We start from the raw sequence: 27,482 nt of genomic DNA, 5'->3' as shown, positions 1-27,482 counted from the left end.
CCAGTTTGTCTATGACGTATTATTCATATACATTTTATTTGACATCACAACTTGTCAAACACCACATTATTATAAGTATAAATACATAAATCGTTTTTCAATGTATTCTACCTTAGCTGGTTGAGTGCTCAATCTCTGCATTGTCCTTTTTCCACAGGAGATGGTGGATATGCCCGTGATGCCAAGCTAAAGGCTCCCTCGTCCCTGGCTGTTTCCCCTAACGGGACTCTGTACATCTCAGACCTGGGGAACATCCGTATCAGGGCCCTGTCCCCCAACAGGCCCCAGCTCAACCAGAACAGCATGTATGAGATCACCTCTGTGGTGGACCAGGAGCTCTATCTGTTCAGCGTGAACGGCACCCACCTCCACACCCGCAGCCTGGTCACCGGAGACTACGTCTATAACTTCACTTACTCAGGAGAGGGCGACGTGAGCGCCGTGGTCTCCAGCGACGACACCGCGGTCCACGTGCGCCGTGATGCCAATGGCGTGCCCCTCTGGCTGCTGGTGCCCGGGGGTCAGGTCTATTGGCTCACTATCAGCAATGGGGGCGTCCTCAAGAAGGTCTCCGCCCTGGCGCATGACCTAGCGCAGATCAGCTACCATGGCAACTCAGGTCTCCTGGCAACCATGAGCAATGAGATTGCCTGGACAACGGTCTATCAGTGAGTATTCCGCAGCACTCCTTCCCGTCTGTCTATTGACGTCAATGACAATTATGCTTAAGAATATACTCTATTAGCATCCTGCATATCACAGCCAAAGTCTTGTTCCTGTCTGCCTCTATGTGAAGCTTTAAGAGCTTCACCACCTACACTCCCATTATACAGTAACATTTTGCTGCAGTATTGCAGTTTTTCAGAGTCTTTGGAATATGTGAAATTTGAAAGGTATATAAATAAGATTGTCAGAAAAAAAGGAAATATAAATGGATTTTCTAATAGAAGATTATTTCCTAAATTATGTTTTTCTCTAATTGGGGCAACTCCACAGGCTGGCCTGCGGAAATTGTCTTCTTTTTGTTGGTGAATCAAAGCCTGAAAGAGAAGTGGGAATAGTGTGATTATATAAAATGTTTGCGTAGGCATTTTGAGGGATTTGTTCAGGGGCGCATTGGGTTTAAATTCTGTTCGGATGTCAGGGGCAAAGAATCCTTTTCACTGCCTCTTTATTTTCCTCCCTTTAATTTAGTTTGATCGGCAATACAACCTCCCCTTTATTGTGTCCCTGTGAAAAAGCCAAAATCCACTCAAACTCCATTCTAATACTGTCCTCAGTGTCCTGCAGTGACTGCCGTTGGAGGTCAAACCTCATTGGCTCCTTTGTTCCAGCAGCATTGTTATACTGTCACCCAGTGGTGAAACTATGGAACTACAGGAAGGCGCTCAGCTCCTTCCAAAATTTGAATATTCTGGAATCCACAGTAAATGTTTCCATTTTACTATACAAGGTTGTCACAATATTTTAAGACCCAGATTTCAGACCTTGTTAGGATGTTATATGACTGGGTGTGTCCTTGACCAGGTATAATTCTGATGGTCATCTCATCAATGTCACCTTGCCAACGGGAGAGGTCAGCAGTTTCTACGGCAATATGGAGAAATCAGTGCGGGTGGAAGCAGACACTTCAAATCGGGAGAAATTCATCACAGCCACAAACTTCTCTGCTGCCAGCACTATCTATACATTACGCCAAGGTAGTAGTAAGGTTTCACGTCAGTTTCTCATCTCTCGTTATTTTTTATTTTTTTTTCATTATCATGCCGCACTGTCACTGGGGAGAGGCCATGTGAAGTCAGGCATGTCACCAGCAATGATGAAGCAAATGCATTCCTTTCTATATCTGAGTTATTTCGGTCTCCTTAACGCATTGTTCACATGCATGCCTTTACAAGGTTAACCGTTTTAATGACGGCCCAACAGCTATTTAATAGAGCATTAAAATAAAAATGAGATGACAGGTCTGACAAAGGTGTGAAGAGTTGGTGAGGAAGTAAACACGGACTTTCCTACAAACAGCAAAGAAGAGAGAAGTGAGAGAGGAGTGAGAGAGCTGCTGAGAGCGGAGTTTATTCCATGTCTCACAATCTCCTTTCGCACGGTCACACCTCTGTTCTCACATAGACACACAAGTGGTTTGTAGAAATATAGTGACTCAAGGAGATACCAGTGAAATGTCACATGGCACGTGCAATAATATACCATTCTGTTATCTCTTTGAATAAAAGTGGTGAATAATATTATTCATGTCTTTTATTGAAGAGATAACACAGTGGTATTACTGAAATATGCATATTCAACAGTCAGTTTAATTATAATACTTTCCCCCCTGACTGCTGCCATTTAGGGTATGTAGGCTACAGTGGCAGTATGAGTTGGCTGTCCCTGTTGTAGTACTGCATGAGTTAACCTCTCTCTCTCTCCCACTCACTCTCTGTTACTCTGTCACATGTCCCCACACAGAGCATGCTCAAAACACGTACCGTGTGAGTTCGGACGGCTCTCTGTGGGTGACGTTCGCCAGCGGCATGGAGGTGACCCTGAACACAGAACCCCACATCTCGGCGGGCGTGGTCAACCCCACGGTGGGCAAGTGTAACATCACCCTTCCGGGCGAGAATGCTCACAGTGTCATCGAGTGGAGGCAGAGAAGAGACCAGGCGAAAGGGAACTACACAGCCTACGAACGCAGGCTCAGGGTAAGGAAGAGACAGAACAGACTGTGTGAGCACAATACCCCTCACCATATGTGTTGTGTGGGAGGAATGTCTCCATGTGGTACAATACAACAGTGTGCTGAAGGTGTTACGTACAGTACAGCAGACCGATTGTCTCCCTATGGGACTTTGATGAGTCTTCCATAACACTACAGGTCATGGTAAATGGAAGATATACAGTGCCTTCAAAAAGTATTCATACCCCTTTTTTTTCTCACCCATCTACACACAATGACAAAGTGAAAACAAATTTTTATAAATATTTGCACGTTCATCTGTACAAACAATAGTGCGCAAGTATAAACACCATGGGAATGCACAGCCATCACACTGCTCAGGAAGGAGACTAGTTCTAGAGGAGACTAGAGATGAATGTATTTTGGTGCGAAAGATAGTAACTACTAACAATTAGATACCATGAAATTGGGGGAAAAAGGGGGGAAAATTCACAACAAAAAAGTATCTCTATCCACAGTAAAAACGAGTCCTATATCGACATAACATGAAAGGCCGCTCATGAAAGAAGAAGCCACTGCTCCAAAACCGACATAAAAAAGCCAGACTACGGTTTGCAACTGCACATGGGGACAAAGATTGTACTTTTTGGAGAAATGTCCTCTGGTCTGATTAAACAAAAATAGAACTGTTTGGCTATAATGACCATCGTTATGTTTGGAGGAAAAAGGGGGAGGCTTGCAAGCTGAAGAACACCATTCCAACCGTGAAGCACGGGGGTGGCAGCATCATGTTGTAGAGGTGCTTTGCTGCAAGAGGGACTGGTGCACTTCACAAAATAGATGGCATAATGAGGGAGGAAAATTATGTTTATATTTTGAAGCAACATCTCAAGACATCAGTCAGGAAGCTTGGTCGCAAATGGGTCTTCCAAATGGACAATGACCCCAAGCATACTTCAAAATTTGTGGCAAAATGGCTTAAGGACAACAAAATCAAGGTATTGGAGTGGCCATCACAAAGCCCTGACCTCAATCCTATAGAGAATTTGTGGGCAGAACTGAAAATGCGTGTGCGAGCAAAGAGGCCTACAAACCTGATTGGTAGGAGGAATAAGTCAAACATTCTGCACAGTCTTTCCCTCGTTAGCCTCCTTTCTAAGCCATGTCAGGAGGAATGGGCCAAAATCCACCCAACTTATTTTGGGAAGCTTGTGGAAGGCTACCCAAAACGTATGACCCTAGTTAAACAATTTAAAGTAATGCTACCAAATACTAATTGAGTGTACGTAAACTTCTGACCCACTGGGAATGTGATGAAAGAAATAAAAGCTGAAATAAATCATTCTTTCCACTATTATTCTGACATTTCACATTCTTAAAATAAAGTGGTAATCCTACCTGACCTAAAAATGGGAATTTTAACTAAGATTAAATGTCAGGAATTGTGAAAACTGAGTTTAAATGTATTTGGCTAAGGTGTATGTAAACTTCTGACTTCAACTGTATAGACATGACTTGCTCAAATATTATGGATCCCTAGAACTTTTTTGTGGAATATTTTTAGATTCAGACAGTGAAATTGGGAAATCAATTGTATCCCAGACTTCATAGAACATGCACAGAGGGAGATACGATGATGACTGTCAGAGAAAGGAGGATAACGAGGGAAAGACTGTGCATAATGTTTAACTTCTTCCTCCTACCAATTAGGATGAAATGAAATAAAATAATTTAGGGCCCATTTCTAGTTGAGCTGAGGCAGAGAGGGAACATTCAGCTCCATTACTGCCTGTCTTAATCGCTATTTCTAGTGATGGTGAAAACACTCATTTACCATCACACTAAAATCTTTGAAAGCTCTGTGTCGAATCAGCATCACAGATCTGTTTTTTAAACATAACATAGATTGTATCGCTCTTATCTCCGGGGATAGAACCGTTTTCCAGTCAACAGATCTAGTTTTGTTACTTGTAGGAGCGACTGTACCACTCACTCACCTATCATTCTTGTCTCTCACCATCCCCAGGCTCACAACAGAAACGTGCTGTCCATAGACTTTAACCAAGCCACACGAGTAGGCAAGATCTATGACGACCACCGCAAGTTCACCCTGCGGATCCTCTATGACCAGATGGGACGTCCCATCGTCTGGTCTCCCAGCAGCAAGTACAATGAGGTGAATGTGACCTACTCTCCAGCGGGCCTGGTGACCAGCATCCAGAGGGGCAACTGGTCAGAGAAACTGGAGTATGAGAATGGGAGGGTGGTCTCCAGGACATGGACCAATGGGAAGATATGGAGCTACACTTTTCTGGAGAAGGTATTCAGTTATTTGCTAGACGTGATTTATCCGGAACAAATATTGTTTTAGTTTGTTCTCTGTATGGATATGAATGAAGTGGCAGTCTGTAGCTCAGAGCATTAATCCACTTCTGTTTGTGTGTTCTGCAGTCGGTCATGCTGCTGTTGCACAGCCAGCGGCGGTACACCTTTGAGTATGACCACACGGACTACCTGATGTCTGTGACCATGCCCAGTATGGTGCGTCACAGCCTGCAGTCTATGCTGTCAGTGGGCTACTACAGGAACACCTACAGCCCACCAGACAGCAGCGGAGCCTCTGTGATCCACGACTACAGCCATGATGGCCGTCTGCTCCAGACTCTGTACCTGGGCACTGGCCGCCGTATCCTCTACCGCTACACCCGCCAGTCCCGCCTGGCAGAGATCCTGTACGACACCACCCTGGTCACCTACACCTACGAGGAGACCTCCGGGGGGGTGAAGACCATCCACCTCATGAACCAGGGCTTCATGTGCACCATCCGCTACAGACAGACAGGTACCGCAATACAGACCAACCTTCTAGCTAACTGGATGGGGAATAGCATGTAATGACTATACAAACGAAGACAAGCCGGTTAAACCTCAGTAATAAAGTATGATCCTCACATAACAAAAAGAAGATGATAAGATGGATTCTAAATGATTGGGATACCATAAAGGAGCTTATTGATTTTAATAATGGAATGTATTATGACAGGTTAATGTAAGAAATAAAACCACAAATGGTTGTGCCTCTGCAGGAGTTTAAGACAATAAGCCATATAAGCTATATTAGATGAGGAGGCCTTTAGGCATAGCTGAAGATGATCCTTCATTGTGAGCTCTAATCACTATAAGCAATTCTGATAATGCTTTATGTCAGAGTAGACTTAAAGTTTGACATATAAGTCTGCTTTGAGAGATTGAGTATACCACCATGAAATACACTATTAGACCTCTTGAAATATATCCTCTGGCATATGGCCCCAATAATTAACCCATGAGAATGATATATCCTATTCAGTCTGCTGAGTTTAAATCTATTTTTGGGAGCAAAATCCATGAATGTCTCCAGAACTCAGTAGGGATTTTAAATCCCTATAAAGCCAATGTGGAATGGCACACTGATTATATAGGGCACCAAATCAGAACCCATTCTGAAGAGATGGAGATTGGGAGTGCTGCTGTGCACTGATGAGCAATTTCCTCAGCTTTACAGACTTCTATTCTGTCCTTTTTTTAGACGTACATGTCTCGCTGTTGGGGGTCACCAGACTCTGCCAGTCTCTCCCAGTCTCCATGCTAGGCCCCCTGCACAAATCCACCTCCATTTCCTTCTAACGAATTGAAATGAACGTGTTCTTAATAGCATCCCAGGTCCTCCACTGGCTGGCTACAATAAGTCTGATTTGAAGCTGAAATAAGCAATCAGGGACAGCAGAGAGAGAGGGATGATGGTAGACGAGAGCATGAATGAGAATCCTTGAGAATATATAGCCTGGCTGGTTGATTTGGCTGGCTCAATTATGGACTTTTACATGCTGGTTTTGATATGGTGTACATTGATTGCCAAAAGTAGGTGGACACCCCTTCAAATTAGTGGATTCAGCTATTTTAGCCACACCTGTTGCTGACAGGTGTATAAAATCGAGCACACAGCCATGCAATCTCCATAGACGGACATTGGCAGTAGAATTGCCTGTACTGAAGAGCTCAGTGTCTTTCAACGTGGCACCTTCGTAGGATGACACCTTTCCAACAAGTCAGTTCATCAAATTTGTGCCCTGTTAGAGCTGCCCCAGTCAGCTGTAAGCGATGTAATTGTGAAGTGGAAACGTCTAGGAGCAACAATGACTCAGCCGTGAAGTGGTAGGCCACACAAGCTCACAGAACGTGAACGCTGCGTGCTGAAGCACTTAGCGAGTAAAAATTGTCTGTCGGTTGCAACACTCACTACCGAGTTCCAAACTGCCTCTGGAAGCAACGTCAGTCAGCAAGCAACGTCAGTGTAAAAGCTCGCCGCCATTGGACTCTGGAGCAGTGGAAACGCTTTGAATCACCCTTCACCATCTGGCAATACGATGTACAAATCTAGGTTTGGCAGATGCCAGGAGAACACTACCTGCAACAATGCATAGTGCCAACTGTAAAGTTTGGTGGAGGAATAATGGTCTGGGGCTGTTTTTCATGGTTCGAGCTAGGCACCTTAGTTCCAGTGAAGGAAAATCTTAACGCTACAGCATACAATTACATTATAGACGATTCTGTGCTTCCAGCTACGCGGCAACAGTTTGGGGAAGGCCCTTTCCTGTTTCAGCATGACAATGCCCCCGTGCACAAAGCGAGGTCCATACAGAAATGGTTCGTAGAGATCGGTGTGGAAGAACTTGACTGGCCTGCACAGAGCCCTGACCTCAACCCCATTGAACACCTTTGGGATGAATTGGAACACTGACTGCGAGCCAGGCCTAATCACCCAATGTCAGTGCCTGACCTCACTAATGCTCTTGTGTCTGAATGGAAGTCCCTGCAGCAATTTTCCAACATCTAGTGGAAAGCCTTCCCAGAAGAGTGGAGGCTGTTATAGCAGCAAAGGATGGACCAACTCCATATTATTGCCCATGATTTTGGAGTGATATGTTTGACGAGCCGGTGTCCACATACTTTTGATAATGTAGTTGTATGTACTGTATACCTTCATTAAAACGAATTGCTTATATTTCACCTACTTTGATGTTATATATGTTACACACTTTATCACTTCAATAGTGTAGATAACAATTAATTAACCTTGTGCACACCTACACTAAGTATCAGACTTTAGGCCTTTTTTTGTTGCTCTGTGAGTTCCTGAGCAGCTTTGAGATCCAAGTGAAGGTATTGAGCATGTTGTTAGAGGCCTTTACAGAGCTGACTGGGAGAATGAATAAGCCCACATTAATTAACTGCCATTCAATTGCTTTGTCATTCAATCTGCAATTTCAAGCATGACAGGTCAACAGCCTCCAACTTAATTTGCAGTCACATAATACTATCACCATGTAATATTCATCTCCTAAGGACAGAAGTAATTAAAATGTATTTCATTCTGCTTTAGTTAGTTCAGTCTAAGCAATACTATGTGCAACCCATATGGGTGTGAACAAAGCAGTTTGATAACCGGAATTAGTATTGGTAGTCTTCCGGCATCTCTGCTCTGCTATTGATGATATGGATGGCTTCAAACTTTAAAGAGCTAGAGTCATGAACATACATTTGATAATTACTCAGATATTACGTTTCATTGTTTTTGAACAGATCATTTAATGGTGATTATTCTCCCCACAGGTCCTCTGGTTGGGAGACAGATCTACAGGTTTAGTGTGGAGGGCCTGGTGAATGCCAGATTTGACTACAGCTATAATAACTTCCGGGTCACCAGCATGCAGGCCATGATTAATGAAACCCCTCTTCCCATTGACCTTTACCGTTATGTTGATGTGTCAGGAAGAATTGAACAGTTTGGGAAATTCAGTGTCATAAACTATGACCTCAATCAAGTGATCACTACACACATCATGAAGCACACTAAGATATTTAATGCCAACGGACAAGTGATCGAGGTCCAGTACGAGATCCTGAAGTCTATTGCATACTGGATGACAGTGCAGTATGACAACATGGGCCGCATCACTATCTGTGACATCAGGGTTGGTGTGGATAACAATATAACACGCTACTCATACGAGTATGATGCTGATAGTCAGCTCCAGGCTGTGTCGGTGAATGATAGGCCACAGTGGCGCTATAGTTACGACCTCAACGGCAACATTAATTTACTGAGTCATGGCAACAGTGCCAGACTAACGCCGCTGCGCTACGACTTACGAGACCGCATAACACGACTCGGAGAAATTCAGTACAAAATGGATGAAGATGGCTTTCTTCGCCTGCGGGGCAATGTCATGTTTGATTACAACTCTAACGGGCTGCTTGCCAAAGCGTTTGACAAAGTGTCAGAGAGGAGTGTTCACTACCGCTACGACGGCCTGGGCAGGCGGGTGGCCAGCAGGACCAGTGACGGCCAGCAGCTGCAGTACTTCTATGCCGACCTGACCAAACCCACCAGGGTGACCCACATGTACAACCACTCCAGCTCTGAGATCACCTCGCTCTATTACGACCTGCAGGGACACCTCATCGCCATGGAGCTGAGCAGCGGGGAGGAGTACTACGTAGCCTGTGATAACTCTGGCACGCCACTGGCCATCTTCAGCAGCCAAGGACACATAGTCAAGGAGATGCTCTACACCCCTTACGGAGACATCTACCAAGACTCAAACCCTTCCTTTCTGCTGATCATCGGGTTCCAGGGCGGTCTCTATGATGCGCTGACCAAGCTGGTCCACCTGGGGAGGAGGGACTATGATGTGGTGGCTGGGAGGTGGACCACTCCCAACCATAACCTGTGGACGGAGCTCAGTATCAACCCCAAGCCTTTCAACCTCTACTCCTTCAAAAACAACTACCCTGTTGCAGAGTTACAGGATGTCACCAAGTTCACTACAGGTAAGACTAATGTTGATGAGATCCACTATATGTTCCTTATGAGATATACACTGCGTGCACAATTATTAGGCAAATTATATTCCTCAGGATTCATTTTATTGTTGAACAAACACAATGCTCTCATTCAATCCAAAATGTTATTGAACCTCAAACCTGAATGTTTAACAAAGGAAAAGGGAGTTTTGTCTTTCTCTGGGGAATATATAAGTGTGCACAATTATTAGGCAACTAAATTACAAAAATAATTTCTCCCAACTCACTTGTTAATTCTCCATTTTTTTTTAGAAAGTGTAACAAATAAGTAACACAAAATGACAATTAAATACAACTTTTGGCCTTTCAAAAATATTCAGTGACCAATGTAGCACCCTTCTTTTCAATAACTGCCAGGAGCCTTCCATCCATGGAGTCTGTCAGTTTCTTGATCGGTTCACGATCAACTTTCGCTGAAGCAGCAACCACAGCCTCCAAATGCTGTTAAGAGGTGTATTGTCTTCCCTTACTGTAAATCTCACGTTGGAGAAGGGACCACAAGTTCTCAATAGGATTTAAGTCAGGTGAGAAAGGGGGCCAGGTCAATATTCAGGCATCTTTGAGGCCCTTGCTGGCTAGCCAAGCAGTGGAGTACTTGGATGCATGTGATGGAGCATTGTCCTGCATAAAGATCATGGCCTTCCTGAATGCTGAGAACTTCTTCCTGTACCACTGAATGAAGAAAGAATGTTCCAGAAACTGGCAGTAGATTTGGGAGTTGAGTTTCAGTCCCATCTTCAACCTGAAAACGTCCAACTACCTCATTCATAATGATAGCAGCCCTACCAGTACCCCTCCTCCACCTTGCTGGCGCCTGACTCAAAGTTGTGCCCTGTGTCCATTACTGATCCAGCCATGGGCCCGTCCATCTGGTCCATCAAGAGTCACTCATTTCATCTGTCCATAAAACCTTTGAAAAATCTGTCTTCGGGTATTTCTTTGCCCAAACTTGTGAATCTTATTCAGTGGTGGTGGTGTTTCAGCCTTCTTGACCTTGGCCATGTCTCTGAGCACTTGACACCTTGTACTTCTGGACACTCCAGGTAGGTTGCAGTTCTGGAATATGGTGCCACTGGAGGATAATGGGTTCCTGGTAGCTTGGCGTTTAATTCTTCTCAGTTCTGGAATATGGTGGCACTGGAGGATAATGGGTTCCTGGTAGCTTGGCGTTTAATTCTTCTCAGTTCTGGAATATGGTGGCACTGGAGGATAATGGGTTCCTGGTAGCTTGACGTTTAATTCTTCTCAGTTCTGGAATATGGTGGCACTGGAGGATAATGGGTTCCTGGTAGCTTGACGTTTAATTCTTCTCAGTTCTGGAATATGGTGGCACTGGAGGATAATGGGTTCCTGGTAGCTTGACGTTTAATTCTTCTCAGTTCTGGAATATGGTGGCACTGGAGGATAATGGGTTCCTGGTAGCTTGACGTTTAATTCTTCTCAGTTCTGGAATATGGTGGCACTGGAGGATAATGGGTTCCTGGTAGCTTGACGTTTTAGTCTTTTGCAGTTCATTTGAGTCTTTTCTTCTCCGTGCGTTCTTTACGCCCCCAGTTGACTATTCGCAACAAAACGTTTGATTGTCCGGTGGTCACGCCTCAATAGTTGAGCTATTCGAAGAGTGTTGCATCCCTCTGAAAGGCATTTTACCATTTGACTTTTCAGTTTCAGTTAAGTCTCCTAATAGTTATGCACACCTTGATATAAGGTGTTATTCACTTTCACCACACCCTCCCTCATTACACAAATACATATCACCTGAAAATGATTACATCCCATAACCATTCAAATTTATGTGGTTTGGAGTTGGAAAATGTAAATAGAAATAATAATAACAGAATACTCACTTTTCTAATAATTGTTCACGCAGTGTAGACCGATAATTAGACAGGATGGTTTCAATTGGGTTGCATGACAAAAGCTCAAATCCAATGCCCTGTCATTGACTCCTCGATACCTTCTGTCATCAGACATCAGCAGTTGGTTGCAACTGTTTGGGTTCCAGCTCCACAACGTTGTCCCTGGTTACCCCAAGCCGGAGGTGGAGAGCATGGAGCAAACCTACGAAATGATGAAGACTCAAACCAAGACACAAGACTGGGACCCTAGCAAGGTGAGCTAAACCTAAACTAGGCCTAGTCTAACAGAGCCTAATCTCCAGCCATGTATTGTCCTTAGATATTAGACCTGAAAATCCTTATTATCATTAGATAACCATCCCATGTGTTTGTCTGCCAGGTTCTGTTGGGTATCCAGTGCGAGCTGCAGAAACACCTAAAGAACTTCATCTCTCTGGACCGACTGCCTATGAGTAAGATGACTGGTCAGCTGGGGGCGTGGCATGGCCGGAGGCCCCGCTTCTCTGCCATCTCCTCCATCTTTGGAAAGGGTGTCAAGTTCGCCATCAGAGATAATGTTGTCACCACTGAAATCATTGGGGTTGCAAGCGAGGACAGCCGGCGTGTGGCAGCAGTCCTAAACCACGCGCTCTACCTATCCGGCCTGCACTTCACGGTGAACGGTCTGGACACTCACTACTTTGTCAAGCCTGGCCTGCTGGAGGAGGACCTGGGAGTGGTTGGCCACAACGGAGCGGGTCGCGTCCTGGAGAACGGCGTCAACGTGACCGTGTCCCAGATGACGACGGCGGTGGATGGGAGGACTAGGCGCTTCGCTGACATCCAGATGCAGCACGGGACTCTGTGCTTCAACATCCGCTACGGGGCCACAGAGGAAGAGGAGAGGGAGCATGTGCTGGAGGTGGCCCGGCAGAGGGCGGTGGAGCAGGCCTGGGTCATCGAGCAGAGGAGGCTGGAGGAAGGAGAAGAGGGCTCCAGGCTCTGGACAGAAGGAGAGAGGCAGCAGTTGCTCACCACTGGACAGGTTCCCGGCTATGACGGCTACTTCGTGCTCCCCGTGGAGCAGTACCTGGAGCTCTCTGACAGTGCCAACAACATTCACTTCATGAGGCAAAGTGAAATAGGGAGGAGGTAACAGCGGCATCGTGCTTCACTACTGCCGTGGGTTCCCCTTCACCAAAGACAGTCTGTTTTTAGACATACAATGATTTGTTGTACCGTTTTTTCTAGAATGATGACGATAAATATACAAAAAAAAGACAACTGCCTTTAAGTGACAAATGATGGTATTTTGTTTCACCTGTGTTCTGATTGTTTTGTTTCTTCTGAGAATGAATTGATCATTTGAAACTCTTGACTGTCTATCATTTTGGAGTTACTTGGCTAGCTTCTGTAATTTGACCTACTTTGTAAGCTGTTAGATATGCTGAATCTGAGATGACAGACTCCGTATCAAGTTCATTACCATATAATTAATCTTTATACATACTGTATCTATAACAGTGTAGTGAATTGCTGTCATTTCAGTTTATACAGTGCATATCTGTCTGCGATCTCTTGAGAAATGGCAGTGACAGCTACTGTCTTCTTGTGACTATGAGACTCACTGGCATCTGGAATTTTGCTGCTTTCTGTGTATTTAAAGTTCTGGTGGTACAATGGAGTAGATTGTGTGGGTTTAGACACATGACATTGTATATAGCAAGTGCTTTAGCGAGATACAAGTGCTTAACTTAATAATGTGTTGTTACTGATTATTAATCGTTAATCCTATCAATAGAATTGATCACTGGAGTTACACAGAGCAACAGGAAAAAGTATTCATGCTGAAAACCTGTACAGTACAGTTTACTTTTTTACAAATTGCTTATTGTAAAATATAATGTATTATCTGGGTGGAGCTTGTGCCTTTCTGCTCTTAAAAAAATGTTGAAGGATGACAATTTAATCAAAACATCTCCTTCCATACCATGAAAAGTGTTATTATTTATGTACTGGACTAGATTCCTTATGGAGTGGCGCTTGCAGGGCAGACTATAGTGCCCTATGCAAAGTGCTAAATCATAGTGTAAATGTTACAGAAAACCTCATATTGTAATTCACAGATATTACATTCATTGTACCTGAATTATTCTGATGCCATTACAAGGCACTCCTTCCCAGTCCCGATCAGTTATATCTGAGCTAGCAAGTCAATTGGCAGACAGTGCAGTAGATAAGTCTAGGCCGCCAATGTGAAATCCAAACGTCACAAATTAGTTGTGTAAGAATTGTACTGAAACGATGATACGTTTGTAAAAAATGTCCATACATGTAGGAGAAGGCCCACTTACAGTTATCAAGTGGGTCGTATAGACTTTACATATCAGAACAGGGTGAAAAGCAGAAAGAAAATAGAACACATTCACAGTGGGTAGCTTACAAGAGCTTGACTGTGTACTAGTTACGGGTCAAATGTAGTGAATGTGGAGGAGGATTTTTAAAAGAGAAATGCACACATTGAGTAGCTGTTTAAAACAGATAAAACAGTCTGGAAACATCCATTTTTTAAATATTTACTCAACATGTATTTGGTCTGTGTTTAATTTACTACAACAAAGTCACATTGTGTTTCAGCATGTCATTCTTCTGTAAAAAGATTGCAAGTACTGTGTGCCTCGGCGTCTAGTATTCCACCAAACATTTGAGGAAATTAGATGTGCATAACATTACACCATCTTCACAACAGCTGAAATATTTTGAATGCAGCCCCAATTAAACAAGCCTTAGTTCGTCAATCGTTTACTCAGTCCTTTGAAACATCTAAGAATCCTCATTATTTCTTATTTCCAAAGACAAACTTTCAAGTCTGGGATGATATTGAACTATTGTTTATGTATTCATTTTGGGCTCAGAGTATGACATGTTTGGTGCTGGAGAAGAGGGATTTAAAAAGTGAACGGTTGTCCAGTTATCCAGACCCATATCCACAATTTGGTTGTATTGTTAAGGATTTGTTATAATTGGGATGTGTATGGTTTGTGTACTGACATTTGTTTTCCATGCTTCTCATACAGAAATGAAACATTAACACTGTGGAAAAGGCTGAACCAAAAGCATGGAGTACAAAGACAAACACCCTATATTCTGATATTCACTTTAATACTGTCCAGTTCATCAAAAATATCATTCTGTGCAACCTTATGTTGTTTTTTACTTTAATTGTCATTGGGGTGTATTGCAAAAATGAATTGTACAAAATATAGGCTATATGGTATACTATATAACATATTTTGGGTAAATTAATTGATAGTACTCCATATAATTAATAATGCTCTGCCCATTGGTGTTCATATTGATGATACTGTCTCAGTTGGGTAACTCCGAGAACGAAGACAGTGTGATTGCCAAGATACATTTGTATGGTATGAAAACACTGATATCGCTTGATTGCATTTTCTACTCTGGGCTTTGACCAAGAGGCATGTATTTTCTGCAAGTGCTCCAGGAAGTGGGTGTAAATAATGAGAAGAAGTTAATATATTGGGTGTGGAAAGTTCATATTATTAAAAAAAGGTACTTTGAAGGTTTGACTTTTAATAAATAAATGTGCAAATTCTTTATCCATATGTTTTGATGTTGTTTCTTTCATTGTATTATGAAATAATATGAGTGTATTCAGTGGTTGAAATTGTTAGCTGGTCCATGAAAATAATCAAAACAAAAATGGTTTAAATTGAATCGTTTCACTGTTTTATATATATATTGTTGTCAAAGTTTGTATCTTTGAAGAGGAGCCATCATCTCATAGGTACTGCTGGTCAGTGTTAGTGTGTTGGTTTTCCACAGGGTAGAGGAGGGGCATCGTCAGATGGATTTCCAAAGGCAGCTATCAGATTCCTTATCGTCCTGAATAATCGTGTCTGTACTCTACCCTCCGTCTGAAACACAGAAACGCCTTATCTGTTCATTCAGGTCAAGTCAGGATAATTTGCTATTTCCAAAATAACTGAGGTTTTGTCACTAATACCACATTAACGTGTTATAATATTGTATGTTCTGTAGCGTTTTGAGGCCATACCTCCTAAGGGATGTGCTTTCTATAATTGGAATGTAAGAACATGTGTATGAATGTACAGTATATTGTTGTAATTCATGTGTTCCCTTGTGGTAATCTACTGCTAACCAATGGATATTGATATCATGTTTATTATTTATCTTAACTTTCCAGGGCCCCTCCTTGATTTGGAATACTGTAGGTATAGACATCTTTGCATCTTTCAGTGAAAATAACAGAAAAATATTTAAGTGAAAATAGCAGAAAAATATGATAACAGCAATTCAATGAAAAGTGATTAAGTGTAATCGTACTGTACAGTACATTACAGTCCAATATTTATGGTATTCGGTAGTCTGTGTAAATTGGACTCAAATTAAATGGAACAACCCGTCTGTATGAGCATGAATCAGAAAGATAGAAACACAGGTGCGTATTTGTCATGCAAAAAGGCATGTCATATCATCCATCTGTTGTTTTCATTCTGTAAAGTTGTTATCCACCACCTTGCTGAGAAATGATGAGTTTTCGTCACAACAGCATTGATACAAATGTGAATTTATAGCTAAAGTCAATCAAAATGGTAATAACTAAACCTACGATGGATCAACAATACTGTTCAAGTACTCACAGAACACATAGGCAGTAGGTATTGGCCTCACTTTCACTGTCTCGGAGTAGATGGCTCCCATCTCTCCCCACTGCACCCAGGATCCTCTCAGTAGTGGCCTTGCTGGTAGCTCCATGGTAAACGGACACATGCTCTATCACACTGAAGCTTGCCATCACTATGAATGAATAGCACTGACACACAATCGGTATGGTAGTATTTACAGTACGGTAGCATCAACAGGAAATCATATCATATCCTAAGAGGAAAGAAAAGATCACACATAGGCTTACAGATGTAGGATCTTAATTTGAGCCAGTTTGCTACAGCAGGAAAATAATCCTGCAGCAACAGGAAATGTGAATTCTAATTCATGAAAAGAAGATTGCAGGGGTTGACACATTTTTCGAAAGGTAAAATCAATCTGAAATTTCAAAGTGGAAATTACAAACTTCAGAAGCCTTCTTAAACCTCAAATATGTCCAATACACTATACATTCTCATGCAACACGGTGATCCAATTAAGATCCTACATCTGTACTCTCTGGTCATTAGGAAAACACATCAGGAAACAGTATTGAAGTACAGTACCTGTATTTACATGTACATCACCTTGCTTTGTTTTTCCCTATTCTGTTCATTGTAATGTTCAGACCATATTAGTTGATAATATGATGGGTCTGGAAGGGTTTTAATAACTAAAACTACAATTTGAAGTAAAAACTACACAATTATCAATCAGAGAGAATTCCTTTGCACCTGCAGTTATCAAACCCAGCCACAGAGTGGCAGTAAAACTGCCTATATCAATGCTTGTTACTCAGTCTATGTCCTTGTCTCCATTACTGTTGCAAACAGAAATGTCAGGAGGAAAAAAACAGCAAGTTGTGATTATATGACAAACAATCAAATGCATCTTCAAATTGCTACAATGTGATGCAAACTCAACTCCTGGCTTTCCCATGTTCAACTTGATCATGGCCTTAACTGAATATATGTTTTGTTTTCACACCAAGAAGACTGCCGTTACTGTCTGGCTTTCATTGTTCTGTTATATCAAATGAAGAGTGACTGGAAAACATATCATTCATAGCGTATCCTGATAAGGGTTGTACATTTGACACAATACAATGTTAATTATGGTTCAAGAGACAAATTACACAGTTCACAGTAGGCGTTTGCATGGACCTTTTCTTGCCGTTTAGAAGGCTCTGTGTTCATTGACATATTTTTGTTACTTATATACAATAAAAACAACATACACATATCACATTATTGTAACTAGTACAAAGGCACATACACTGTAGTTGTATATTTCACACACTTATTATCACACTGGCCTGTGTATCTCAGAAAACATGACAGGTTTACCCAGCACATATACTGTAGATTTGGTGATATAATATCCCTTCCCCCTAACATGAGCTTGGTGGCATGGGATGTTAAACTGACATTTAAATCTATGTTTATATTCCCTCTGTCCAGCCGGCAGGGTGTCCCTAATTAGGAGTAGATAGGGGGGGGGGGGGTAACGTCCCCTGGAGATTAGGCCTGGGGGTTATTCAGGATCCCCGGTGTCAACTGTTACACATCTGACAGACAGGCCTCTCATAGTCCTGCCATGTAACCTCCCTAGACTAGGGGCCCCTACTGTGTTGGTCCAGAGTCTCCAGTGGCCCTGTGTCCTTGAGGTCGCTGAGCTTCCTGGAGAAGGAGCTGAGCCTGGTGCTGATGGAGTCTCTCTTTTGGGACAGCCTGGGAGCCTTCTCCTCGTACAGCCGCCACAGCTGCTCCCGGAAGTGGTTCCCCACAAAGCAGTAGAGGAAAGGGTTGATGGCGCTGTTGGAGAAGCCCAGGCAGAGGGTGAAGGGCATCAGGGTAATGATGGCCTGGCGCACCCAACAGCTGTGCATCACCCCCAGGGTGCTCAGGGCGTCCAGGAAGGTCAGCACGTGGAAGGGGAACCAGCAGACGAAGAAGGCCAGCACCACAGCCACCACCATCTTCATTACGCGGTCCAGGTTGCTGGAACTCTTGTCCAGGCTGGGCTGTCCCCCCAGGAGGTGCTTCCCGATGCGGCAGTAGCAGCTGGCGATGACTGTGAAGGGCACCAAGAAGGCCAGAATGTTCTTGGTCAGGGCCAGGCCTGGGAACCAGTAGGGCTGGGTAGGTGGGTAGGTGAGGACGCAGGCCGTGACCCCCAGCTCCTTCAGGTGGTAGGTGTCTCGGAAGGCCATGGTGGGGATGGTCATGAGGCCGGCAATGGTCCAGATCACACCGCTGATCACACGCGCCCGACACAGGTTCCTGCTGCACTGAGACTGGAGGGGATAGACAATGGCTCTGTATCGGTCCACACTCATACAGGTGATGAAGTAGATGCTGGCGTAGACGTTCAGGGAGAGGAGGCAGCCACATAGCTTACACATCAGCCCACCAAACATCCAGTTGTAGTCAAAGGAGTAGTAGATTGCCCAGAAGGGCAGGCTGATCAGGAACAACAGATCTGAAAGGGCCAAGTTTACAATGTAAGTGTTGGCCACTGTTTTACGGTTGGACTTTTGACATAACACGAACACCACCAAGATATTGCCCACGAAACCAAGGACAAAGATGACACTGTAGATGGTGGGGATCAGCTTGTTCTGATGCAGAGAGGGGGAGATGGAATCACATGAGGAAGAATTGATCATTAGATCTTCTGACGAGTTGGTGGCCATTGAGAGGTTAGAGTGTGTCGATGCCATGGGTACTCTGTCCGTGATTGCTTTTACAGCCAACTCCCACTAAGGCCTGTAAGATAACATAAAATCAGCAACATTTTAAATTAGAGAAACAAAGTCTCCTAACAAAATCAAATATCTGTAACCTAAAATACATGCACTAGTTGCAATAAGTCAGTAACTAAAACACAATGAGACAGTTTTGGCAAGCATGGTAAGAAATTGCTCAATGTTAGTAGACACATACAGGGTGGGCCAACTGAAGATTGAGGTGTTCTCAGCCAAGACTGAATATATTACATTCTGATGACAGCCAAATATTTTTGTGATAATAGCCGTATGTAAAATAATCCTATTATAGGGTGTTATTCTGTATTTTTCTAGCCCCTCTAACAGCAGATGTAAGAATCCCCAAACCCCTTTCATTTGTCCTGAACCTAACGGGAAAAGAAATACATTTGTACAGCCCATTTGGGACTGGCTATTTGGATGGTGTTGTTTTGCGAATATGTATTGGATAGTCCTCCTCTGTGCAGGCTGGAGTCCATCTGGATAGTGTTATATAGGAGGAGACAGAAGGAACATGTGGTTGGTTGTTTTAGAGGGCTCTGGGGGTTCTGGGGTTGGACATAATCCCCTCTCCAGTGTCCCTTTGCATGAGAAACTCCACCACATGCAGTAGTCTATGCCAATGGTTCCCAAACTGTGAGGAACTCAGTCCGACTTTAAAATCGCTCTTGAAAGTTGTATTAGTAGAATGCACAAGGTCCAATTTCGAAATTAGGTAGTGAATAATCAGTTCCTCTTGTCAAGTCAGTCATTGCATACCTTATAGAGCTATTTATAACTTTTCAAATGTCCAGATCAACTAGTCCATGTCAGTTAACGTTTTTTTATTTAGGTTTTTTAACCCATAGATATTGTTGTAATTTTTGGGTCACTCTAACACATGAATACACATTGGACATGGCAAAATGTATAGAATTGCAAGACAATTTGCATTAAAACTACTCAATTTTCTTTGCACCCCATTACAAAATGTGTAGAAATGCAGGAAATAAGCTTTAAACCTGCCAAATTCTGTCCACCAACAAGAGGGGGGTGAACAGTTTGTGTCATAAACAGTGCTTGTGCCCATAGAAATAGACATGGCGCACACACGCAGAGGGTACGTGGGATGTTCCCCAATGCTGGAAGGGGGTCCCCAAGTGAAAAAGTTTAGGAACCCCTGGTTTAAGCAACAAGCAGCACATGCAGTATAGAAAAGTAATGCATGTTGCATAGCATGGTGACTGGCTGGCTGCTGCGATCCCTCTGGAGATCTTTTAAGATCTTACCTATTATAAAAAAATACATTTTGTATTTGAAAGTGTGATAAAAGTAGAGCAACATTAATGTTAAGGTGATTTGGATACCTTTATTCTATATGAAAGTATTGTACATGTGTGTAATATATTTACATTCATATCTCAATATTTATTACATGTAATACACTGAGTGTACAAAACATTAGGAACACCTTCCTAATATTGAGTTACACCCACTTGTTCCCTCAGAACAGTCTCAATTCGTGGGGACATGGACTCAACAAGGTGTTGAAAGCGTTCCACACGGATGCTGGCTCATGTTGACTCCAATGATTCCCACAGTTGTGTCAAGTTGGCTGGATGTCCTTTGGGTGATGGACCGTTCTTGATACAAACGGGAAACTGTTGAGAGTGGAAAAACCCAGCAGCGTTGCAGTTCTTGAGGCACTCAAACTGGTGTGCCTGGCACCTACTACCATACCCCGTTCAAAAGGCACTTAAATCTTTTGTCTTGCCCATTCACCCTCTGAATGGCACACACAATCCATGTAAAAAAAAAACAACATTGTTTAACCTGTCCTCCCCTTCATCTACACTGATTGAAGTGGATTTAACAGGTGACATCAATAAGGGGTCATAGCTTTTCAATTGAGTGTCAATTGAAACTAATATAATTGGAGGAGGTACTGTAGATACAATTTAGGACCAAATATAAATAATTTGTCACATTGGGTATAGAAAATCGAAAACCCTCGGTGTGTTACGTATCATTAGTTTTTACATATTGAAAACCATTTATGGATGTTATATAAGTAATATCCCAGTTCTACTGTATCAACTTTAGTGTGACAAAACGTTCTAGCAAATTGTTAAACTTTTAAACCTGTGAAAGGAGTTCTTAACAGAGTACAGTTCAGCTCTTGAAATTGAGAAAAACACTAAAATATTCTCTGTAGAGTTATTTTAAAATACTCTGCACTAATAATGAGGCAAATAACAGAGACTTAAAGTATAACAGAGAGCATCATTTTGAATACTGATTACATACAATTTTCCTCTGCAATAAAATTAGAATGTACAATATGAATGAATCCCTGAGATATAAAACTTTCTTCCAAGATAACATAACATGGCTATTTAAACATCTCAAAGCCACTATAACATTCACACAAAGTCAATTTACCTTATATCTTCTCCTGTTCAGTGAAAGTTAGTCCCGTGATGTGTTTGCCTGAACACTGGCTGTATGAAGACTTGGTTCTGTGGTTTTTATATCCTCACTGGCCGATAGGGAGTCATCCATGTCTATGAAAGAGGAACTTGACCACATGCCAGCATTATGGGCCAGGCCAGGCATTCGTCACTCCTCTATGTCCCGCTCCCCTCATAAAAACAATCTGACGTCTAGAGACATAGTACAGGGGCACTTAAAGGGACAATCTGCAGTTAAAACATCAATATTTCGACTTCTAAATTAATGATATAGACCCATTGATTATTGAAGAATATAACTTATGAGCTTAGCTCCACTGTCGTACTCAATCTGAACCTAAAATAAACTTGTTTTACCCCAATGTTTGCAAACAATGTAAATGTAAACACACACTGTACAGCCTCAAATCATGAATAAAACTATACTTTTGATATCATGAATGGTTTAGTCCTTCTATCCATAGCTCTGTCCGTGACTTTGGGAGTGGTTACATTTCTCCAGCCCCATGCCTCAGCTGTTTACCAAATCAGTGGTGGAGTGCCTACTTTGTTATTGTTCGAACTGCAGATTGCCCCTATAAATCCCATGACATGGTTTTAGTTTGGATTAGCACCTCATACACAGGCTCAGTCCAAAACTCTTCTATCAGAGTTCAAGAGAATCTAACTGGGGGTGCAGAGTGGACGGTGAAAATCTCACACATTATATAAAAGAACAGTTAGAGATGTTCTCCTCAACCTACAACACCCCATGTGCTGCTGATTTGATTTCCCTAAAAGAGGCCAGTTCAGAATTGAACTGCATGATGAAGGATGACATCAATTGCAAATCTTGATTGCTGTAAATCATATTGACTGCATCTTGAGTGTTATGGTGTCAAAAGCTTAATAGAAATGACAGAAATTACAGCTCTGAAATTACAGAAAATTGAGCATTATGGTTATTTGATTTGTAACAATACACAAGAACCCTCTCAAAGGTGAGCAGTGATTGGGTAAGGTGCTGCCAGACTAGATAACGTTGTGCGATCAGTAAGGAGATTAGTCATCCAGGTCTACTGTTGAACGGTGTAGTGTGACAGCCTGGTCTCATAGACTAGACGTAACATAGTACATGTAAATCCTGGACACTCAAATTAGTATGATTTGTTACATTTGGTTACATAAAACAGAAGGTTACTTAAGGGCAAAAATGAAAGGAGGGTGGTTGGTCAGGGTGGATGGGATTATAACACGAACGTCTAGCAACCAAAAGGTCATCAATGACAATTTTATCTAATTAGCAACTTTTCAACTACTTACTTTTATTTAGCTCCTTTGCGACTACATAGATTGTTAACTAACCCTTCCCCTAACCCTTTAACCTAACTCTTAACCTTACCCTTAACCCATAGTCTAGCTAACGTTAGCCACCTAGCTAATGTTAGCATTAGCCACCTAGCTAACGTTAGCCATAAATTGTAATTTGTAACATATGCATTTTGCAAATTATCATATTGTAAGAATTGTAAATCGTAACATCATACAAACTGTAAATCGGAACATATACAAAATGGATGATGAACATCCACAAATTAATACATACCATTCGAAACGTAACATATTACACTAATTGGAGTGTCCCGGTTTACATTTACTATACTACATCTACCCCTGAGTCCAGGTTGAGTGCGGTGGCTGAGGTATGGAGGGAGAGTAGTGACCTGGTGTCAGGGTAACAGGGAGGATATCTGTCCTGTAGATCTCATTACAGCCATCTCTCATTAGGATTAGGGAGGATGTAGACATTACTCACCTCCCTCTCAGCCAGCCAAGAGTCAACAAGTTCATGTTGCGCTTCAAAGAGGATGGAATTCCAAACCTTCTAGTATGCATGAGGAACAAGCCGAGCCAGATGCAAGTGAGGTGGTGGTATCTTTAAATATCCAAGTAGCCTACTGTAGATTAGGTAGAAATTCTCAGAAAGATCCACATATGTGGACCTAAATTATATGGTAATCTGGCCTAAGGTTTTGCTACAGTAAACTCAGTGTCCACTACCAAAATATCCATGATGAAAAATAAATCCTCTATTGCTTATGTAGCCACTACTCACTATGGGCCCAATTCAGACTTAGGAGGCGTACATTTCCTACGCAGTCAGACTTATGTGCTGTACACATTGCAGTACAACATCTTCACTGAGTCCTGCCCCGCTACTGAGTGACAAGTGGAGTGTTTGTAACGCAAGATAGAAGACAGCCTGTCTCTCATCAGAGATTGCAAAATATTAACTTTTCATTCAAGACAGGATAAATATATTATTTCAGGTGATAATAAAACAGGTTTTGTTTAGTTAATTTTTCCTCTAACTCTATAGCAAGTCAAACTAGCTTCGGTTGAAGATGCCACTGTAGCTAGCAACCTCCACATAATAATGATCATCAAAAACAAACATCATAATTATCCCCATTGAAATGCACGACATAAACAGAGTGCAACGTAACAGAATACCTATGGGTAATGTGAACAAGGCTTTATCTTATGCAGTTGGGTAACTAATTTACAACTGCCAGGACGCCTCCCACTTGCTGGCCAACAGATATCTCGTGGAGTTTTCATTCAATAAGATTTTCAATACATTTATCTAAAGCCATCCCTTTAAATTTGGTGTACCTTTAATTAGAATTCTCGAAAGACACACTTTTTTAAACCTTTATTAAAGCAGGGAGTCACCACTGAGACAAGGGTCTCTTTCACAAGGGAACCCTGCATATACAATTTAAAAATCAACTATAATATAAAAAACAAGTATTCAAGAAAAACAATTACATTGCTCAGTATGGTTCCCAATCAATATTTTTAATTGCCTCGGCGGCACAAGAACATCCAATTCTAATGGATTTTGTAGTTGGTTCCAGCAGAGGTGCTTTAAAAATAAAAATTGGATCTACATAGTTCGGTGTAGAACCGAGGAACCTCAAGAGTTTGCCAACCTTGTGAACTGGTTTGGTATATTGATTTTAACACCGAATTTAGGTAAGTCAGAAGCTTGTGTAGTAGAGCTTTGCAAACAAAAAGGGAATAATGAAGTGATATACGGGACTTTAATGAGGACCAGAGAACTTTTTGATACAGGATGCAGTGGTGAGTATTAAAAATGTCATCTGTGATAAAGTGAAGGGCGCTATGGTAGACGACATCCAAAGTTTAAGAGTAGTAACTGCTGCAATCTGGTAAATGGTGTCACCATTGTGAAGAACTGTCAGGAAAGATGACTATACAATCTGCTACCTGCTATTTAGGGAGAGCTTTTAACTAGCTCATCCGTATGTTTCCGTAAACATTAAATCTTTGTCAATACAAATGCCCAGATATTTATAGGTGGGAACCCGATCTATGGAAGTACCATCCAATTAATAAATATGTAGTTCATTAGAAACATTTTGCAAGAATTAGAGAACAACATACAGTATATTTAGTTTTGCCTGCATTAAGTACACATTTTAAACCAACCAGGGCTTTCTGGAAGGTAACAGATTGCAGCTCTAACATAGCCTTGTCAACAGTTGGGGCAATGGCATACATAACAGTGTCGTCTGCATAAAGTTTTAACTGATAGACCAATATTATTTATATAAATAGTCAAAAGAACAGGTCCCAATACCGACCTCTGCGGTACACCTTTTGTAAAACTAGACTTGACACCATCAGAAATCAGGCATTGTGTCCTATCTGACAGGTAATTCTCAAACCACTTGCAAGAAGCCTGATCCAGAAATATTTCAATCACCCTTTGAATGAGAATGTAATGTCGAAGGCCTTGGAAAGATCTATAAATAAGGCAGCACAATGGTTTTTATGATCTAAGCAATTTAACACAACATCTAGAAACAATTTAACACATGCTATAAAACAAGCGTAGCAGCTGAAACGGTCTAAAACCAGATTGTTGCACATTTAAAATAGAATGAGAAGTAAAACAAGTTCTTAGCTGAGAGTTGGCCAGGGATTCTAAAACTTTGGAAAGGTGAGAACTTGGAAATTGGAGGGTAGTCAAAAGGATCTTCTCCTTTGTGTAGAGGGAGGACGTGCCGCTTTCCAGATCTTAGGGATAACACCAGAAACAATTGCCAAATTAAAATATAGGTTAATGATTCTGCAATAAGTGGGGGCAGAAAGCTGCAGTAAGAAGGGATCAAGAGAATCAGCCCCTGAGGATTTTTTTACATCGATTTTTAGCAAGGCATTTAGTACATCATATATTACATGAAAATAGAGCATGTGTATCTGGGAGTGCATCATTCTCTACGGTCTGTTTCGGGGTGTTTCTCAAAATGCATACTACCATGCTCCGAGCACGCAAATTGGAGCACGGGAGAGTCGGAGTATAAGTCCAAATCAAAGTAGGCGAAACGGAGCACGGAGAGCACTTCTCGAATGCGTACTCCGTTTGTATGTATTTTGAAACATGCATCGATGCAAGCTTCAACAGAAATCATGCAAAGAAATATGCAACCACGTAAAAAATGACGCAACATTTCTTGAAATCAATGGCGGCCATTTTTTTAACTGAAGCGAGAGAAAATACACTTAGACTTTGGAATAAAAAAAAGTGTTGCCTATCTCATATGTTGCCTGACTGCGTTGATACGTTAATAAATACATTCTGTGTTAATTTTGCATGTTTACCTGCCTACCCTGCATAACATTAGCTTTATGTAATTTGTGCCTGTTTAACTAGCTGGCTAGCTAAATTATTACGATTCACATATCTAGCTGATAATTATGAAGTAAAAAAATGTGCTTTGTGTATATCTTGTTTCATCTATTGTTGCCATTGTCCTGGCTGGAAGAAGGTTCAGTGAATGGGAGGTGAAGCGTGAGGTAATACAGTATGGGGAGTGCGAGTGCTTCTCAAATGTATTGTTTTATGCATCCTCCACACTCTCGTCCTCACAAGAAAGTACTAAAGAGAATGTGGTTGAAGAATGCACTCGGAGCATTAGAGTGTGGAGCACGATAGTACGCATATATATATAAAAAAATCGGAATCACTACTGGAATTAGAGGAATTTCCAAAAGCAATGTAAATACACTAATATTCATTGCCTTTTCACCACCAATTCTGTAGATAAAAAAAAATACTCTGATGTATATTATTCAGGGTTAAGAATGTATTTGTGAATAATAATAAAAACTGTGTTGGAGAGCCTTTACGCACAAAATATATTGGTGAATCAAAAATACAGTGGTTTGATTCATCCTGAAAGTTGTCATATTCAATTGTTCAATCCAGATAATATTGGTTGAACAGTAGTCGTATAAAACTACCCTAATAACCCTCACTAATCATGGAACTGATGACAAAGGTCCAGTTGTCGTGAACCGTGCACCAGGCTCCAGGTTTAAATTGCTACGTATGGTCTGCATTCCATAATGATTCAAATGTGCAGTAATTTGAGACATGTAGCCTAACTTGTAATACATTAGCCTAATATGATCCACTGTTGCTAGCGAACCTCAGGAACAACACGAGCAAGAGAGGAAAGACAGGTAAACTAATGATGTAATAGAATGATGCAAAATGTAAGGAAACTAACACTAAAGTGACAGTTATAAATGTATGTGGGTATAACTGACGGTTGCTAATATTTAACACGATACAAATGTTTAAAAATACAGTGACAAGTCTGGGCATATACTGTAATTAAAACATTCTAGAAATCAACTCGGTAGGTTTGGCTACAGCTTGGGTCTCCAAATTTCATCCCTGAAGGTTATAAGTCAAGCTTTTCATAATATTCATTGTGGATATGTGGATGTTTTAGTTTGCTGCCATATGACTGGATTCACATTTGTCGCCAGCGATCGTAGGGTAAAAGATCAAAAAGAATTGTCATTTCTATTTCCAATCCCCTTATCCAAAATGGCTTACTCATTTACCTAGCTCTTATCAATAGCTCTTTTCAATTTGTAAATTATTGTGTAGAGTTGGAGAATGGTGTTATTTCTAATTAGGAAAAAATAAATGAGATGTTCCACCTGGAACCGAAAGGTTGCTCAACCTTATCGTTTCAACACACGTAAAGATGGTGGCATTAAGTAGCCACACGTCAATTTATTTGATCTCCACCCCAAACGAATAGCATGCTATTCTCATGATTAAGCTC

At 41.7% G+C, this 27,482-nt stretch overlaps 2 protein-coding genes across 4 annotated transcripts in view; one reads left to right on the top strand and one right to left on the bottom strand.

Annotated features, from left to right (window-relative positions):
• LOC110533823 (teneurin-1) overlaps nt 1–15,044 on the top strand; it is a 185,944-nt gene extending 170,900 nt beyond the window's left edge. Inside the window, exons 25-32 of one of the 2 annotated variants that reach the window (XM_036990211.1) lie at nt 158–668; nt 1,528–1,700; nt 2,467–2,702; nt 4,704–4,997; nt 5,129–5,519; nt 8,330–9,550; nt 11,554–11,696; nt 11,822–15,044. In XM_036990211.1, the coding sequence (XP_036846106.1) occupies nt 158–668; nt 1,528–1,700; nt 2,467–2,702; nt 4,704–4,997; nt 5,129–5,519; nt 8,330–9,550; nt 11,554–11,696; nt 11,822–12,577 (3,725 nt within the window). In that variant the 3' untranslated portion in view covers nt 12,578–15,044. Of the gene's footprint in view, nt 1–157; nt 669–1,527; nt 1,704–2,466; nt 2,703–4,703; nt 4,998–5,128; nt 5,520–8,329; nt 9,551–11,553; nt 11,697–11,821 lie in introns of both variants that reach the window. The other variant, XM_036990210.1, reaches the window with a different exon arrangement.
• Nucleotides 14,631–27,482, bottom strand: part of agtr2 (angiotensin II receptor, type 2) — a 21,488-nt gene continuing 8,636 nt past the window's right edge. The window contains exons 1-3 of one of the 2 annotated variants that reach the window (XR_005053657.1): nt 21,302–22,661; nt 16,110–18,881; nt 14,631–15,362 (exon numbers count right to left, since the gene is read on the bottom strand). Coding sequence is in view for 1 of the 2 variants with exons in the window: in XM_036990213.1 (XP_036846108.1) it covers nt 17,726–18,835 (1,110 nt within the window). In the remaining variant the exon portion in view is untranslated. Of the gene's footprint in view, nt 15,363–16,023; nt 18,882–21,301; nt 22,662–27,482 lie in introns of those variants that run through there. The other variant, XM_036990213.1, reaches the window with a different exon arrangement.

Source organism: Oncorhynchus mykiss, chromosome 10 (genome assembly GCF_013265735.2).
Source record: "Oncorhynchus mykiss isolate Arlee chromosome 10, USDA_OmykA_1.1, whole genome shotgun sequence".
Classification (NCBI taxonomy): domain Eukaryota; kingdom Metazoa; phylum Chordata; class Actinopteri; order Salmoniformes; family Salmonidae; genus Oncorhynchus; species Oncorhynchus mykiss.
The sequence above is the reverse complement of the archived record's forward strand: the minus strand, read 5'-3'. Positions and strand labels throughout refer to the sequence as shown.